The sequence below is a fragment of the Anomaloglossus baeobatrachus genome, chromosome 1 (genome assembly GCF_048569485.1).
Source record: "Anomaloglossus baeobatrachus isolate aAnoBae1 chromosome 1, aAnoBae1.hap1, whole genome shotgun sequence".
Taxonomy (NCBI): Eukaryota; Metazoa; Chordata; class Amphibia; order Anura; family Aromobatidae; genus Anomaloglossus; species Anomaloglossus baeobatrachus.
The window spans coordinates 642,988,049-643,004,511 of record NC_134353.1 but is presented as its reverse complement, the minus strand read 5'-3'; the positions used below and the strand labels follow the sequence as shown (position 1 = coordinate 643,004,511).

Genomic DNA, 16,463 nt, shown 5'->3' with positions numbered 1-16,463 from the left:
TTCTATAGATATATATTCTAGATACTGTAAATAGATAAAACTGTATAAAGATAGATATTGTAAATAGTTCTATAGATATATACTATAGACACTGTAAATAGATATTATAGATTAACACTGTATAAAGATAAATATTGTAAATTGATTTGCTAGATTATATATCATAGATACTGTAAATAGATAAAACTGTATAAAGATAGATATTGTAAATGGATTCTATAGATATATACTATAGATACTGTAAATAAGTATTATAGATAAACTGTATATAGATACTGTAAATACATGTTATAGATAAACACTGTATATAGATAAATACTGTAAATAGATAAACACTGTATAAAGATAGATACTGTAAATAGATTCTATAGATATATACTGTAGATACTGTACTTTAAATGGCTATTATAGATAAACACTGTATATAGATACTGTAAATAGATACTGGACATATCACCTAACGATACTGTAAATAGATACTACAGATATATACTCTAGATATATACTGTGGTTAGAAATAGTAAAATTATACTGTAAATAAAAATTGAAAAATGAAGCTGTGAATAAGTACTGTGGATATACACAATAGGTAATATACAGAGATACTATAAATAAATATTGTAATAAGATACTGTAAATAGATCTTATAGATAAATGTTATAGATTATGTAAATAGATAAAATCTATGAATAGATACTGCAAATAGATACTGTAGATACAGATTAAACTAAATATAATAGAAGGATGCTATAGATAGATAGATACGTGCTATAAATAAATAGTTTATAAATAGTATAGATGGATACTCTAGATAGATATTGCACATAGATGCTTTAGATACTATTGATGGATAATGTAAATAGATAATATACTGTAGATAAATACTATAGATAATGTAAATGCTATGGATAGCTACTGTACATTGAAACTTTAGATATAGGCTAAAAAGATAGTATAGATGAATACTGTAGATTGATAGATACTATAGATAGTTACTGTCGATAGCTAGATGCTGCAAATAAATATCAGAGATGGACACTATAGATGATACTGTAGAGAGATACTAAAGATACTGTAAAACTGATTTCATAGATAAAAAGTATAGATACATAGCTACTCTATATATGTACTATAAATGTAAAAAATATAAGAGCTTCAAAGTAGCATTGTATATAAATATAGATGATAAATATTGATTTACCTAAAAACAAATTATAGAAATGCATCAAAAACAGTCTTTTGTGAACTGGGCTCAACAAGCTGAGTATAAGTACCCAATTCCTGCGGCACATATAGCCTTGTACTGTGATCGATTTTACTCATTGTATGTTTGATGACACTTAAAACGTTCCCATGAAATCATCACTTTTGTCTATTTATCTGCAGTCCTATGTAAAGCCACATAGAAAACTTTTGAATTTAGGATGTAGCAAAAAGAAAATGTATAATATCACAGAGTACCAAATGTCTAAGGAATGCTTACTTTAAGTGTATATATTGTCATCTATATACCTTATTGCTGCCACAAATTACATCTAATTGGACGAGCAGAGCATAGTCTAAAATATAAGAGTTGATATCACTTTTTTCATTATGAGTTGACAAACTTTTCCCATGAGACTAATAACATGGGAAATTAAGACAAGCTGGGAAGTGTTTCCTCCTTACATCACATTCTCTCTGTCCTTACCATTCTCTGAAGAGGTCGAGTTGTCACAGTCAGAGATGAGCTGCTGAGGTTTCCTCTGTTTCCTGCGTGACATTTCAGCCACACCACGTCCACAGAACAAGTGCAGAACCTGATCTGTGCCTGCTGCTTCACAATAGATGAGACCCTCCTTTGTTCCCCTCCAGGATCAGTTCTGGATGGCACTTAACATATGTGGTCTCTCCTTCATATCACTCTATCTATCTATCTATCTATCTATCTATCTATCTATCTATGTACCCATCTATCATACATCTACCCAGCCTTCACAAATGTGCTAGGAACTTTCTTTGTCTGTCTCCCTGTAGCATATTTAATCTCATCCTGTGTTTGCTTTATCTGAAGCCCCTGTCCCAAACTCTCCGGCACATCACAGTTGGTCAGCTACTAATCAGACACTCCTACTTTCTCCAACTCCCACTTAATGTGACAAATAAGGCAAGAATTCCATGAAATTGACTGATTGCCCCTCTGAAATGGGTGCTTAGTCCTCCCCCCAGAGTCACCTTCCCTTTACCATAGAGGACAGTTTAAAGAATGTGGCTTTGTGAAACTTCTATATGATAAACTCACAGATTTCAATGTTTTTTCATGGTTAGGCTATCGATAATGCCGTGGTCGCTTTAAGTTTTGTCAAGTGATAGAAAGACGGAAAGAATATTACTACAATTGCTATAAATATTATTGTATTACTCTGTATATAATTATATACCTTTATATAGCTAAAGTCTGCTTTTTATAAATATGTACTAGCTCCTTCTTCAGTTTCTATTTTTTTCCACCTAACATTATTTCCATACTTTAACCTGCACTCTGAAACTATATACTAATACAGACTGTTACCAAGACACCTTATAATAAATGTATGGACATCTTAAAGTAGTGATGACTTTTGGCTGCAACAGCAATGCCAGAAAGGCTGTTAAAAGGCATCAAACTCTAGAAAAATACTTGTCTGTGCTGATCGGGTCAATAGTGTCACATATGGCCCAATCCTGTTGCTTGTTTGGTATGAATATTGCTCGTTGGAGCAATAATCATCATTAGCCATGCTAAATAAAGGATGACCCTAGACATAAGGCTGAGTTCACATCTATTCTTCAAGTCAAAATGGCAGGCACCACAATGGACCTCAAAGTGCCCATTATAAGTCAATAGAGTCCACTGGGCACCATTGGTGTTCATCAAGTGACAGATCGGCACTCCATCACTTTTGCTTTACAGCTAAACTGGTAAACAAAACTAACCACATAACGGAAATAAAAAAAATCATCTTATCTTACACTTAGCTTACACTAAACTTCTTTGATATTATTTCATAAGAGTTTATATTGAGTCAACAATATTATTATTGCTGATGTGTGGTTATTTTGTGTCAAAAAAATATCCATAAGTACAAAATTTTAGCAAAATTTGGAAATTATTATTTGAAAGCTGGTCCGGACTTACATAAACGTTTTGGAGCTGACTTTGGAACATGAAATTCGAGAACTTGATAATTTTGTAAAGTGATGTAGAAGATATTTTCTGGTTAGGTTAGATTTTACTGATTTGTCCTATGATTTTAGTAAAACATTGTCTGCATTACAGTATATATTTACTATAAAACAGTTTATATTTTCTCTGCAGATATCCTCTACCTCTAATAAGAAGTAAATATATAGAAACGGTATATACTCCCTAGATAAACAGTGAACAGTTTCATTAAGTTGGTTGTAAAACCTGTAAGACAAGTTTGGGATGTAGCACTGGGTTTTTCTATTCTTTTGTGTCTCTTTGATCCCCCTCTCATTCAGCATATCATGAAGTTCTAGCAGAGAACAATATCTCTGCAGGGGAAGAGGGAGGCAGGGGAGAAAAGAGGGGAAAAAGGGGACAGTCAGGGGAAGAAGAGATTGGGAGGGGAAGCAATGAAAGTGACTATGAAGCCACACAGCAGATGTCCTCTAGATGTATAATTTGAAAGTGTTGTCACATACGCAGCCTCAACAGGATGCTGAGGGATATGTGTTCAACCAATTTGTAGTGCCGCAGGAAATCCTGTGACCTTAAGTATTTTGATACAGGAGAGGCCAAAAGTGTGGCATAGAAATAGGCAGATTGCACTCAACTGTCTTGAGCTGAGTCAAAGTTATTCAAGGAATAATAGAGCAAAAACAAAACCAGTAACTCAGTGGGAAGCTGACACCTTGCCAGTGAAACCTAAATTAATAACGATGGTGTACAGTGTACCATGCTGGAAAGTGTTCTTTTAGGGAAAATAGAGATGTTCACGGGGCTCCCTTAGATATTTTATGCTTCTGCTCAATCTCTACACAGCCTGGTTTAATAAATCAGTTATAATTTTCCCAAACCTGACAATCCCTTCATAGTAAATTGATTTCAGAGGTATCAGGCTGTGACCTAACCCTCTCACAATTATAATTAACCTGTAGGAACAAAGAAAGATGAGTTAGATTTATGTCACTGAATCATAGCTATCCATTGGCTTACTGACTGCCCCCTTATGAGTGATACAGTATATGGGTACAGGTAAAATATATCTTTGTACCGTGTTAGCCAGTAGAGAAAGCTTGCTATTATTACCATCTTTTCAGTTAGCCATTAAAAGGTATCAACCACTGAGGACTTCAGTTCTTTTAAACAGTATATGGGGAAATGAGTAAGGATGAGCGGATCCGTGGAAGCTTGGGTTTGCTGGGTTTGGCAGGACTTTAGTTAAAGGGAATCTGTCACTAGGTTTTTCTCTTATGATCTACGGCTACCACCACTGAGCATTTTTATACAGAATTCCAAAATACTGTATATAAGTGCCCAGGCCACTCTGTAGAATGTTAAAAAAGACCTTTATTATACTCATCGCTGCTCTCGGTCAGGTGCCTGCTGCATCTTCTGGGAATGCTGTCCTCCTTCCTAGCCCCGTGTAGATGACACATTCTACATCATCCACACAGAGGCCTCCATTGCGCTCCTGTGCATGTGCACTGTGATCTGTCTTGCTGAGGTCATATCAAATATTGTAGTGCTCATGTGCGAGCGGTCTTTAATCTTTCCTGACACCTGCGCATCACAGTACTTTGCTCTGCCCTCAGAAGGGCAGATCAAAGTGCACATGTGCAGGAGTGCAATGGTTGACTCTGTGTGGATGACATAGGACACGTGATCCACACGAGTGTGCGAAGGAGGACGGCAATTGCAGAAGATAAGGAGGAGCCGGACCGAGAGCAGCGACACCCATTGGACCGGATCATCCCCTAGGTCAGTAAAATAAAGGTCTTTTTTATGCTCTACAGAGTGGCCTGGGCTTTTATATACAGTATTCTATAATGCAGTATATAAGGGCTCAATGGTGGTGGCTACACCTTATAGCGGAAAAAGTTGGTGACAGGTTTCCTTTAAAAGTTTAGTTCAGGACCCAGAATGTGACCTAAACTTGAGCCTGGACCCCGAACTCCATGTAAGTCAGTAGGAACTTCAACTTCTGTGCTGTAAAATGGTCGTAATAAAGGCTAGGGGCTGCAAAAGGAAGCAAGATGGGAGCAATTGTCCTGCAATCAACAGTGGATAGGGAAAAATGTAAAAAAATTATATGGAGTTCAGCCTATTTTTGATAACCAGCCCTTACCTGTCTGCTTTTTCTTGGCTGGTTATCAGAAATAGAGGAGATCCCATGACATTTTTTAAAATCATATTTAAATAAATAATCTTAAAAAACAGCATGCTCTGCCCTATTTTTGATAACCAGCCATGGTAGAGCAGACCGCTGGGAGCTGGTACTATCACGCTGGGAAGGCCCATGGTTATTTGGCCCCTCTCAGCCTAATAATAGCAGCTCGCACCTGCCCCAGAAGTGGTGTATCCATTGAATTCACCAATTCTGGTGCTTTGACTGGTTCTTCCTGATTGCCCTGGTGTAATGGACATTGGGGTATTACTTTTTGGGTTGAATTGACAGCCGGCATCAAGTCAAAAGGTTAGTAATGGATAGACATCTGTCAGACACCCCCATAACTAACCCGGCAAGTGTAGAGTTAAAAAACACGAACACAAAGGAAAAAAATAGTTTATTAGAATAAAGACTCTCCCACACTCCCTCATTCATCAATTTATTAATTAAAAAGAAATCCTCTTTCAACAAAATCCAATAGTGTAATGTCCCAAAATGCACATCGTATTCCATGGAGCTTCGTTCTGACAATGTTCACAGAACGAGGCTCCATAGGTCAGTCCAGGCATGGAATTTCTAATGCTTGTGACTACTGATGGGCGAATCCGAACTGTAAATTTTGGGGTCCGTGCACATACCGTGAATGTGGATTTCTCATGGAAGTCTGTGTTACTGTTCAGGTTTTGACCAGCGACACTCACTCCTCCATCTTTGATGCTGGCGCCGGTATTTCACTGAACGAACACTTTGTCAAACTGATCTCTTGGTATTATAATGAGTGCGGCTACAGCCACCGTGTAGTGGACCTCCTATGTTACATTGCCACCAAGGAGTAAAGTAATCACAAGCCATCCCCTCTCCTGTCACTACAGGGCCCAGCGTCTCACCCAGTGATGTGTCCTGTCACTGAAGGGGCCCAGAGTCACCCCTACTAGTCTGTCTGTCAGTTTCTGTGTTAATAAATTGTGAAACACTGAAAAAAAAAATAGTTAAAAGAAAGCAAAAGAAAGGTAATAAATAGAATAGAGGACAGTTATACTTACTGAGTCTCCTGCGTGGCTTGCACACTACTTCTGGGTCTGCTCATTAACCCCCATGCATATTCACTGCTTCCCTTGCCCATCTTCTATGACAGTGTCTGTGACTGGTTGCAGTCAGACTGCAGGACATGCTGGCATCTGTGATTTGTTGTGGAGTGTAAAAATAAATAATTGGAAAAAAATGGTGTAAGGTCCCCCGTATTTTGATACCCAGTGCAGATAAAGCAAATAGCTACAGGGTGCAGCCTCCAGCTATGTGCTTTCTCTTGGCTGTGTATCAAAATACACCAGCTGTGACCACAGGAGCAGTAATTGAAGTCAATGCTTGGTTATTGGATTAGGCAATGTGTGCACATTGAGTGTTTGGGTGCAGATATTTCGGCACCAAATCTGCAACTCCTGACAAAAAACTAACCTAAGGCTTAATTACAGCTGTGATTTTTTTTTACAAATCACAGCTGTCATTAACCCCTTATATTACCCCAATTGCCACGGCAACAGGGAAATCTGGTTGAGATGTGTAAAGTATCGGAATTGTTGCATCTATTTTTAGCTAACCATGGGCCTCCCCATGCTGAGAATACCAGTCTCCAGCTGTCAGCTTTATTTTGGCTGGGTGTCAAAATTGACAGGGGGGGGGGGACCGCATGTGATGTTTAAAAAAATATTTATATAAATAATTAAAAAAAAAAAAAAAGCAAAATGGGGTCCCTCGAATTTTGATACGTAGTCAAGATAACATGCACAGCTAGGGACTGCAGCATGTAGCTGTCTACTTTATCTGCGCTCGGTATCAATATACTGAGGACACTAGGCCATTTTTTTCCAATTATTTATTTATTTTTCTGCTCCACAACCAATCACAGATGCTGGCAGTCTGACTGCAACCAATCACAGATACTGTTGGGTGGGCAGGGAAAGCAGTGAATATGCATGAGAGTTAAGCGGGAGACTCGATAAGTATTACTGTCCTGGTATAATCCCCCTAGCACTTAACTACCACCATTTTACAGCACAATGTTCGGGTCCCCATAGAGTTATATGTGGTTTGGTGTCCAGGCTCATGTTGGGGTTCAAGTCCTGTCCCGAATCAGACTTTATTTTAAGCCCGGCCGGACCCGCCGAACCCAAACATCTGTGGGTTCACCCATTTGTTCTTGTGACCCATGCAGACCCGTGAAACCGAAATCAGGTTTGAAACAGCCATCATCTGTTTTATGAACCTATTAAACCTCTCTTCCCAGATATTTTCAATGTCATGAAGTTTTAATGAAAAATGGAATAAAAGCAAAAGTTTTACTATTTTGGTGAGTGCCGCTTTCTCTTCTGCTTCGTTAACTATTTGCATTTTAAGGCCGCTTTACACGCTGCGATATCGGTACCGATATCGCTAGCGTGGGTACCCGCCCCCATCTGTTGTGCGACATGGGCAAATCGCTGCCCGTGCCGCACAACATCGCCCAGACCCGTCACACTACTTACCTGCCCGGCGACGTCACTGTGACCGGCGAACCGCCTCCTTTCTAAGGGGGCGGTTCGTTCAGCGTCACAGTGACGTCACAGCTGCGTCACTGAATCGCCGCCCAATACAAGCGGAGGGGCGGAGATGAGCGGGACGTAACATCCAGCCCACCTCCTTCCTTCCGCATAGCGGCCGGGAGGCAGGTAAGGAGAGGTTCCTCGTTCCTGCGGTGTCACACGGAGCGATGTGTGCTGCCGCAGGAACGAGGAACAACCTCGTTACTGCTGCAGTAACGAATTTTGAGAATGGACCCCCATGTCACCGAGCGATTTTGCACGTTTTTGCAATGATGCAAAATCGTTCATAGGTGTCACACGCAACGGCATCGCTAATGCGGCCGGATGTGCGTCACCAATTCCGTGACCCCAACGAGTTCGCATTAGCGATGTCGTAGTGTGTAAAATCCCTTTACTGTCACTGATTAATCATCCATAGAGTCAGGCTACAGACAGTGAGTTTGCTCACCTAGTTTCTTAGATAATGTCTAGTTATTTCATTTTTCTTTTTGTACACATGACAGGACGGCCGGGAGACGCTGTGTAGATTTCACAGGAATATCACAAGTCCAGAAGGTGATTATGTAAGTTTTTAATTTATGTGAGCCATTTGAGCATTGATAAAGGATTTGTCCAGTAGTGAACAACACCCTTAATGCTTTTTAATGTATATAACCATGATAAAAGGGATTTAATTCTCACTTTATGACTGATAAGTATGCAATGCTGGTTGCACTACTTAACTGCTGAAGCCTGGCAGATACACTTAACTGGGTGCTTAAAATTATGGACAGTGGCATTTGTATGGACAGAAAGAGGGTGGTGGCTCCGATACATTGTTTTTTCCTAATAATGTCTCCCATGGTTGCCATCTTAGTCCTCCAGGCTTATTACACTACAGTACTTCTGTAGTTTTATGTATTATATGAATTCTTAATCTCACAGAAGTTCAACTCTACTAATGGGTTGAAATTAAAAGTAATATAAATTAGAAAAATATTGCATTTTTACTTTAACCCATTTTTATAATATAGTTTCCCCATACTGACATTGGACATATTGTCTTTAATGTGGGCTTAGGAGCTGAGCCTGCGTCTTTCAGGCAGATGATGACAGTGTTACTTAGCCATTATCAGTCTCTATCAGGCATGGGTGGAGCTGAGCTCTGGTGGCGGATGTTACCTGTTAAATAACACTGTCAATATCTGTCACCAACATTTTCAGCACGTAGTCCAGGTGGTGCTGTGTTCAAAGCAGCCATCAGCTCTCCTTCAACGTGATCGTGGGGTGTCGATAGTTTACCTTGACTTCTCTGGATCTGCTGAGGACTCCTGTGCCTTTCATGACAGTGTTGCATTAAGCTCACCCGAAATCTGGGCTTCATAGGAAATTATGATTTTGGAAATACACAGCAATACTGTGATAGTGTCATTTATAGCACATCCTACTGGGTTTAAATCCCCAAAGGAAACTAGCAAATAAAGTAAAAATGAAAAAAAGTTTTGAAAAATATAAAAATCTATCAAACTATAAAATTAACCCAACTATTATATGCCAAAAAAAGAAAAAAAAATCGAAAGACCAGAATTGCATTTGTTTGACTGACACAATAACATAAAAAAAATAATAAGAAGCAAACAAAACATCATATCTAACCCAAAATGGAATCAATAAAAAACACAAACTCTCAAACCACTCCATCAATTGAAACATTACGGGTCTTGGTAACTGGTGAAACAAGCAAAAATATTTTTTTTTACAAATTTTCAAATTTGTTTTTGTGACGCCCTGGCCTATCAGGTCGTCACAGGGTATTGTGCAATCTGCCCTTCTGTGCAATATCAACCTCCTCCTTGGTTACGAGTCCCTGACCTTTGGTGTTGCCAAGAACAAGCTAATCAAAATCCTAGGAACACTCTGCACCACACCCACCAGACACACCATTGGATGGCCTGAGTAGAATAGGGTCGCCCACTTGGGAGGTTGGTTAAGGGGAGGTCAGGAGTGTTAGGAGAAAGTCAGTTGAGCAGTGACTCTCAAGAGGAGAGGTCACAAGTGAGTTGAGTGTTGACTCTCGAGAGGAGAGGTCAGGAGCTGGGCTCCTTGAGACTACTAGGTGGCAGACGGTCTGGGCCTGGTAGGAGCTGGACCCCGGTCGCAGGGAACATGACAAGGGGCACGGACTGTCGAGGAGGACAGCCGGCGGCCTTGTGCCATCACTGGGCAGGGTCCAGGGCACGATGGGGTACGTGGACCCTAGGTCAGGAAGGAGCTTCAGGCGTCCTGACAATTTACCCGACAAGGACGGAGCCTTCAAGATCCGTTCTCCACCCGCTCCAAAATCGGGGTACTAGCGCAGCGAGGGGGATAGGACTTTCCCACTAAACGGTCCAGAAAATCCCAAGGGTGAACCCTGATAGCAAGCTCACCCAGTTTGCCATACTGGTGAGCAGGACCCGATCAGTTTTATACTTAAAGGACCAACCAGAAACTAGGTGCCAAGGCAAAGGTCACAGACTAACAGGCAACAACAACAGGCACGGGATCCAGGCGTGCTCTCAGCGGCACCGGTGTCCAGAACTTTGGTTTGCCACAGTTGTTGGTGTCAGCGTTATTGAACTGAGTGAGTACACAAGTGACCCTTACCGTCCTAACGGCACCTCCGCGTCGCTTTCATCGAGTCCCGGGGCATCCCCCCTACCCGTGGAGGGGTTAAACGCCTGGCTGCCCACACCATCCCCACCGGGTACTCCCAACTGCAGCAGTGGTACTCCACCTTAACACACACCACGGGTGGCGTCACGAACTTTCCACAACATCCCCTGTAAATACTCCCCCTTTTTTATCCGAGTGGCCGTGCGACCCCGACCCTCGGGTCCGGAGATCCCTCGAGCCATCGCGGATCCAGATCCGAGCAGCCCGGCTGCTGACGCAGGGGCAGCACATTTTCATCACTTAACACCTTCACCCCGGGAGCCTCGCTCGAACGTTTTGTAAAGTTCGAGTTCACGTTCTGCGTCCGAACCCCGAACATGGACTTTACAGTTATGGGATAGGGTGGGGGAGCTGAAAATAAAGAATATAGCTAACAATAAACATTGTCATTATACTTACAGGTCCCGCGATGCGTCCTGCAGACTCTGTCTCCCGGCCGCTTCTGCTTACGGGTCCGATTATTGCTGTACCCTTGGGTAACCACCACTGACTTACAGGACCTTCTATGATGTCATCACCATTTTAAAACATCAAAGTCCAAGTTTTGGTGTTCTAGGACCCACAGGCACAGTTGTTTGTGGTCCTCCACGGATTGTAACCCCTGCAGGAATTTTTCAACCATTTTGTTCTCTGCGGGATCACCAATGGGGTCTACGTGTTTCAAGGCCCGTAGTGCTGCTTGCAATCTTAACGCATAGTCTCTGATGATATCCTGGGGTCTCTGCCTGCAATTATAAATGTAAATCCGCAGCTCTGCTTCTGTTCGGGTTTCAAAAGCAGCTTTTAATTTTTCAAAGATAGTGGGCACAGATTCCCTTTCCACCTCTGACCAGGTTTCTACTTCCAGCTCTGCTGCACCCGTCAGCTGTCCCAGCACAACAGACGCTCGCTGCTTACTGATCATTGCATACATGTCCAACATGGTCCAGATTTTCTTTTTAAACCCGGTTAAGGCATCTGGTTTGCCATCGTATTGAGGCAGCCACGCCGGTCTGGGGACATATGGCAAAGTAATCTGCATGATTGGTACAACCGCTTCGGCGCCGGCTCCGGCACCGGATGCTGCCGCTTGGTCTACCGAAGTAGGCCCCGCTGCATTCCTGCTATCAGGCGACTGCATCTTCCAGTGCCCCTTGGTTTTTTCTCACCACTCTCTCGCAGGACCAGAGCTGGGGCTGATCATGGCGCAGCTCAGTTGGTACAGCTCTTCACAGGCAGAGCTCAGGCCCCAGGGATGATGGTAGTGGCAGTAGTCTCCACTGCCATGCAGGAAGGCAAAGGCGATGGGGGCCACGGGAAGGACTAGATGAAACAGGGATTGCAGTCAAAGTTCTTTACTCACTGAGGTATCACCGCCTTTGGAGTGCAGAGGTTCGCCTTTGTGGGCTCCAGCTGATCCCGGATAGTTTGGGGGTCAAGGCCGGTTCTCCTTCTGTGTGTCCTTCCTTTTGGTAGTTCCTACACTACAGCGCCTGGTTAATGGAACGGGTCACGGGTGCCTGATGCACTCCCCACGAACCCTGGGACCTCCCTTCTTCCTAAGAACCCGGATTAAACTGCGGGACCCCGTTCTGCGCTCTCTCCTTTCTGTTCTCCTCTCCTCCGTCTTTCTGAGTCTGTCTGTGTCTGTGTCTTGGTGGATCTTGCCCAAAGATGCCTCACCCCTGGGTAAGCTGGACTAGTGGGCAAGAGGTCCCATACCTCGTGATGGCCACCCCCAGCACCTACCCTAACCCAGTCCCGGTGAAAGGGTGACGCACTGAGTGTTGCATGGTTGTGGTGGTTACCGGTGATGAGCTCCTCCTTACCCAGGATGAATACAAAACCTCGGACGAGGTGCAATTGTCGCACCTAGGGATATGGGGTACTTGGTTCCGGGCAGTATAAGTCTTGGTGAAGTCACTGTGGTGGCCGTTACCCGGTTCTGTGCCCTGGGCCCTTTTTGTAATGGGGATATTTACAGGGGTGAATAAGGTAATGTTCACATGTGACGCCACTTGCAGTGTTGCGGCTAAGTCTAGGGAGCCGCTGATGCAGGATGTCTCTACTGGGGCTAATGGTATTTGCAGCTAGAATGGTAGACCCTCCGCAAGTAGGGTTTACCCAAGAGGATATATGGTGTAGTGGGCGTCGGAAGAAGGTAGTCCACACAGAGGTTTAGTGCAACTGGTTTACTCACTGCTGGTAGATGTTGACTGGTTGCCCGAGGCCGTCTGGTTTCGCCTCCAGGTCCCATTCGTCCCAGTGCCAGTTTCGTTCTCTGGTACCTTCTTCCCCTGCACCTGTCTCTGGTAACTGGGTCCCCGTGGTATGGAACAACTGGGGTCTCCGTCCTGTGGTTTGTCCACTTCTGTTCGCCTGACGGTAGCGTGAACCCTGTAGGGTTGGAGTCTCTGGTCTTGTCTCTGGTTCTCCCTTTGCTACTGAGTCTTCGGATTCTTAAGGTCAGCAAGGTCCTTGATGGTCCCCTTACTGTGCAGGTGTTAACAGGTCGGCTTGGAGCTCTTTCCTATTCTAGGGTCCTGTACCCCGTCGGTGCGTAGTTTCGGGAGTACTCCATCGTACTCCACCGGCAACCACTTCTTCTGGGTACCAGGTCACCGTCAACCCGCGGCAGACAGTTTCCACCTTCCACACTCTCACTCCGACTACTGTCACTTGTCTCCGTCACTTGTTTGCTCCCTCTCCCTGCAGACTCCGTGTCACTGCTCTCCCCTCAGTCCGCCGCTTCCACCTGGTCAACTAATGGACTGTATTGGCTCCACCTCTAGGCGGCCATCCATTGGTCCCACCCTCGCTATGTACCACTGTATGGGGGATTGTTTGGGGAAAACTGGGATTACCTGGGTTTTTGGTGTTACCGGCACTGGGGTTCTGGGTCCCTAATGGGGTAGGTCCTGCATCCCTGGTGGGGATGCAGTACTTTGTAGCTCCCTGATGGCTTCAGGGGCACTACACAATACCCTGTGGCGACTGAAGCCTCAGGGGAGCCACACTTGGTTGCCAGAGGGATCAAATACTTATTTTTCTCTACAAAATGCAAATAAATTTGTATAATTCTTGCAATGTGATTTTCTGGATTATATTTTGGATATTCTATCTCTCACTGTTACAATTAACCTACCCTTAAAATTATAGACTGTTCATGTCTGTCAGTGGGCAAACTTACAAAATCAGCAAGGGATCAAATACTTATGTCCTTCACTGTAGCTCCTTTGCTTCTTTTCAGTAATCTTTTGCTGGCCATTTTTAATTAAATTACATTAAATAAACTAGTGAGCAGCTTACAAGCAGAAGTCTCCTGAAGAATGGTCGGCTAATTTTGTTCAACCGCTTCACATCTTTGGAAGCCTGAAGCGGTTAAAAGAAGCTCAAAAGACTGAACTTATCAGCAGGCCATTTTTACACTGCAGGGCATACTGTATATCCAGACTATTCAGAGTCTATTCAGCGATTTTCAGGTAGGTAATGGAGCAGATCCACCTGAAAAAGATGTGTGCATATACCCTTAGTCTGATTTACCAGTAGGGGGCGTGACACATTAAAATGCCTAGGGCAATATGAATGCCAAATATGGCCCTGCCTGTCTTCCCTGCCTAAATTGTCCTCAGAATCTGTCCCATTTTATCATCTGTATCCAAACAATACATGCACTCATTATCACTTTGTATCTGGACTTATACAGATACAGGCTGAGGATAAAGCTGGTGTCACACTAAGCGACAGCGACAACGACGTCGCTGTTACGTCACCATTTTTGGTGACGTAACAGCGACCTTGTAAGTCGCTGTTATGATCGCTGCTTAGCTGTCAAACACAGCAGAAGCAGCGATCATAACGTCGCTGTGCTACATGTGCAGAGAGCAGGGAGCCGCGCTTAGCGCTGGCTCCTTGCTCTCCTACAGTACACATCGGGTTAATTAACCCGATGTGTGCTGCAGCTACATGTCACAGTGCAGAGAGCAAGGAGCCGCGCGCACTGCTTAGCGCTGGCTCCTTGCTCTCCTTGCTACAGTATACATCGGGTTAATTACCCGATGCGTACTGCAGCCACATGTCACAGTGCAGGAGCCGGCGCTGGCAGCAAGAGCGGAGGCTGGTAACCAGCGTAAACATCGGGTAACTAGGGAAAGGTCTTCCCTTGGTTACCCGATGTTTACGCTGGTTACAGCTTACCGCAGCTGCCAGTGCCGGCTCCTGATCGCTTCATTTCGTCGCTCTCTCGCTGTCACACACAGCGATGTGTGTGTCACAGCGGGAGAGTGACGACCAAAAAATGAAGCTGGACATTCAGCAACGACCGGCGACCTCACAGCAGGGGCCAGGTCGTTGCTGGATGTCACACACAGCGACAGCGACGGGACGTCGCTGCAACGTCACAGAAAATGGTGACGTAGCAGCGACGTTGTTGTCGTCGTCGTTATGTGTGACACCAGCTTTAGAGTTGAGCGCGGTTCGCGGTTCTCCAGTTAGCTCAGCTCACTCCGCCCCCTCCTGCACGCGGCATGTACACACACACACACACACTCTGCACACTGCACTCTGCACACATGGTCCCGCTCGGATTACCTGCGGTGATGAAGTCCCGCCATCCCGACCTCAGCGCTGTCACTGTCCTCCATGGCCGCTGCTTGTCACATCACCTACTCTCGCTTCCGACCCGAGACTGACTAGTGGTGACGTCACGGGCCGCTCGCGATACTTGGCTGTGAAGGCGGCGGTCATTGAACTCAGTGACAGGTGCTGTCAGCAGTGCAGGAGATCAGCGCAGGTAATGTACCTCGCTGACAGCAGCACTTGTCATGCCCTGCAGTGACCTGGGCTGACCCATTGATGTTAGCTCAGGTCACTGCACTGCTCTCCCAGCCAATGGGGAACATCCTGCTCTTCATTGACTGGGACAGTGTGGATCGTCATGGCAAGCCCTTGGATTACACCAGACCTGGATTTGTTTTTCTTTCTAATAAATTGGTTAAAGAGGGAATGTATTGGGGAGTGTTTTTTCAAATAAAAATGTGTTTGTCGTCTATTTTTTTTTTTATTACTGACTGGGTTGGTGATGTCGGGTATCTGATAGACGCCTGACCTCACCAACCCCAGGGCTTGATGCCAGGTGACATTACACATCTGGTATTAACCCCATATATTACCCCGTTTGCCACTGCACCAGGGCGCGGGATGAGCTGGGGCGAAGCACCAGGATTGGCGCATCTAATGGATGCGCCACTTCTGGGGCGGCTGCGGTCTGCTATTTTTAGGCTGGGGAGAGTCCAATAACCATGGACCTCCCTAGTCTCAGAATATCAGACCCCAGCTGTCTGCTTTACCTTGGCTGGTGATCCAATTTTGGGGGGACCCCTACGTGTTTTTTTTTTTTAATTATTTATTTAATTTAAAATAACAGCGTGGGGTGCCCTCAGTTTTGGATTACCAGCCAAGGTGAGGTTGCCAGCTGTGGTCTGCAGGCTGCAGCCGTCTGCTTTACCCTAGCTGGCTACAAAACTAGGGGGAACCCTACGTCATTTTTTTTTCATTTTTTTGGCTAAATACAAAGCTAAGCACCCCTTAGTGCCACATGAAAGGCACCAAAGGGTGCAAAATTACAAAATGCAGGAGAGTGGGACATTATGTGTCTTTCTGCCATTATAATGACAGAAAAGACTGATATGAAGTGCACAAGCACAAGAAAATCACCAGAGCGCTCTACGCTGTGAAAAGCCGTAGAAAATGGCACTGGAGTGAACATGTGACCGCCTCATGTAGGATGAAGCTATGGATCCTGGGTAAATTTATGTATTTTCCCTCCTTCAGTTTT

The 16,463-nt window shown here is 44.1% G+C and overlaps 1 protein-coding gene across 2 annotated transcripts in view; it reads right to left on the bottom strand.

Moving 5' to 3' along the window:
- SALL2 (spalt like transcription factor 2) overlaps positions 1 to 2,031 on the bottom strand; it is a 49,148-nt gene extending 47,117 nt beyond the window's left edge. For both annotated transcript variants that reach the window (XM_075319524.1, XM_075319532.1), the window contains exon 1: positions 1,691 to 2,031. In XM_075319524.1, the coding sequence (XP_075175639.1) occupies positions 1,691 to 1,763 (73 nt within the window). In that variant the 5' untranslated portion in view covers positions 1,764 to 2,031. The remainder of the gene's footprint in view (positions 1 to 1,690) is intronic.
- Positions 2,032 to 16,463: the final 14,432 nt, after the last annotated feature.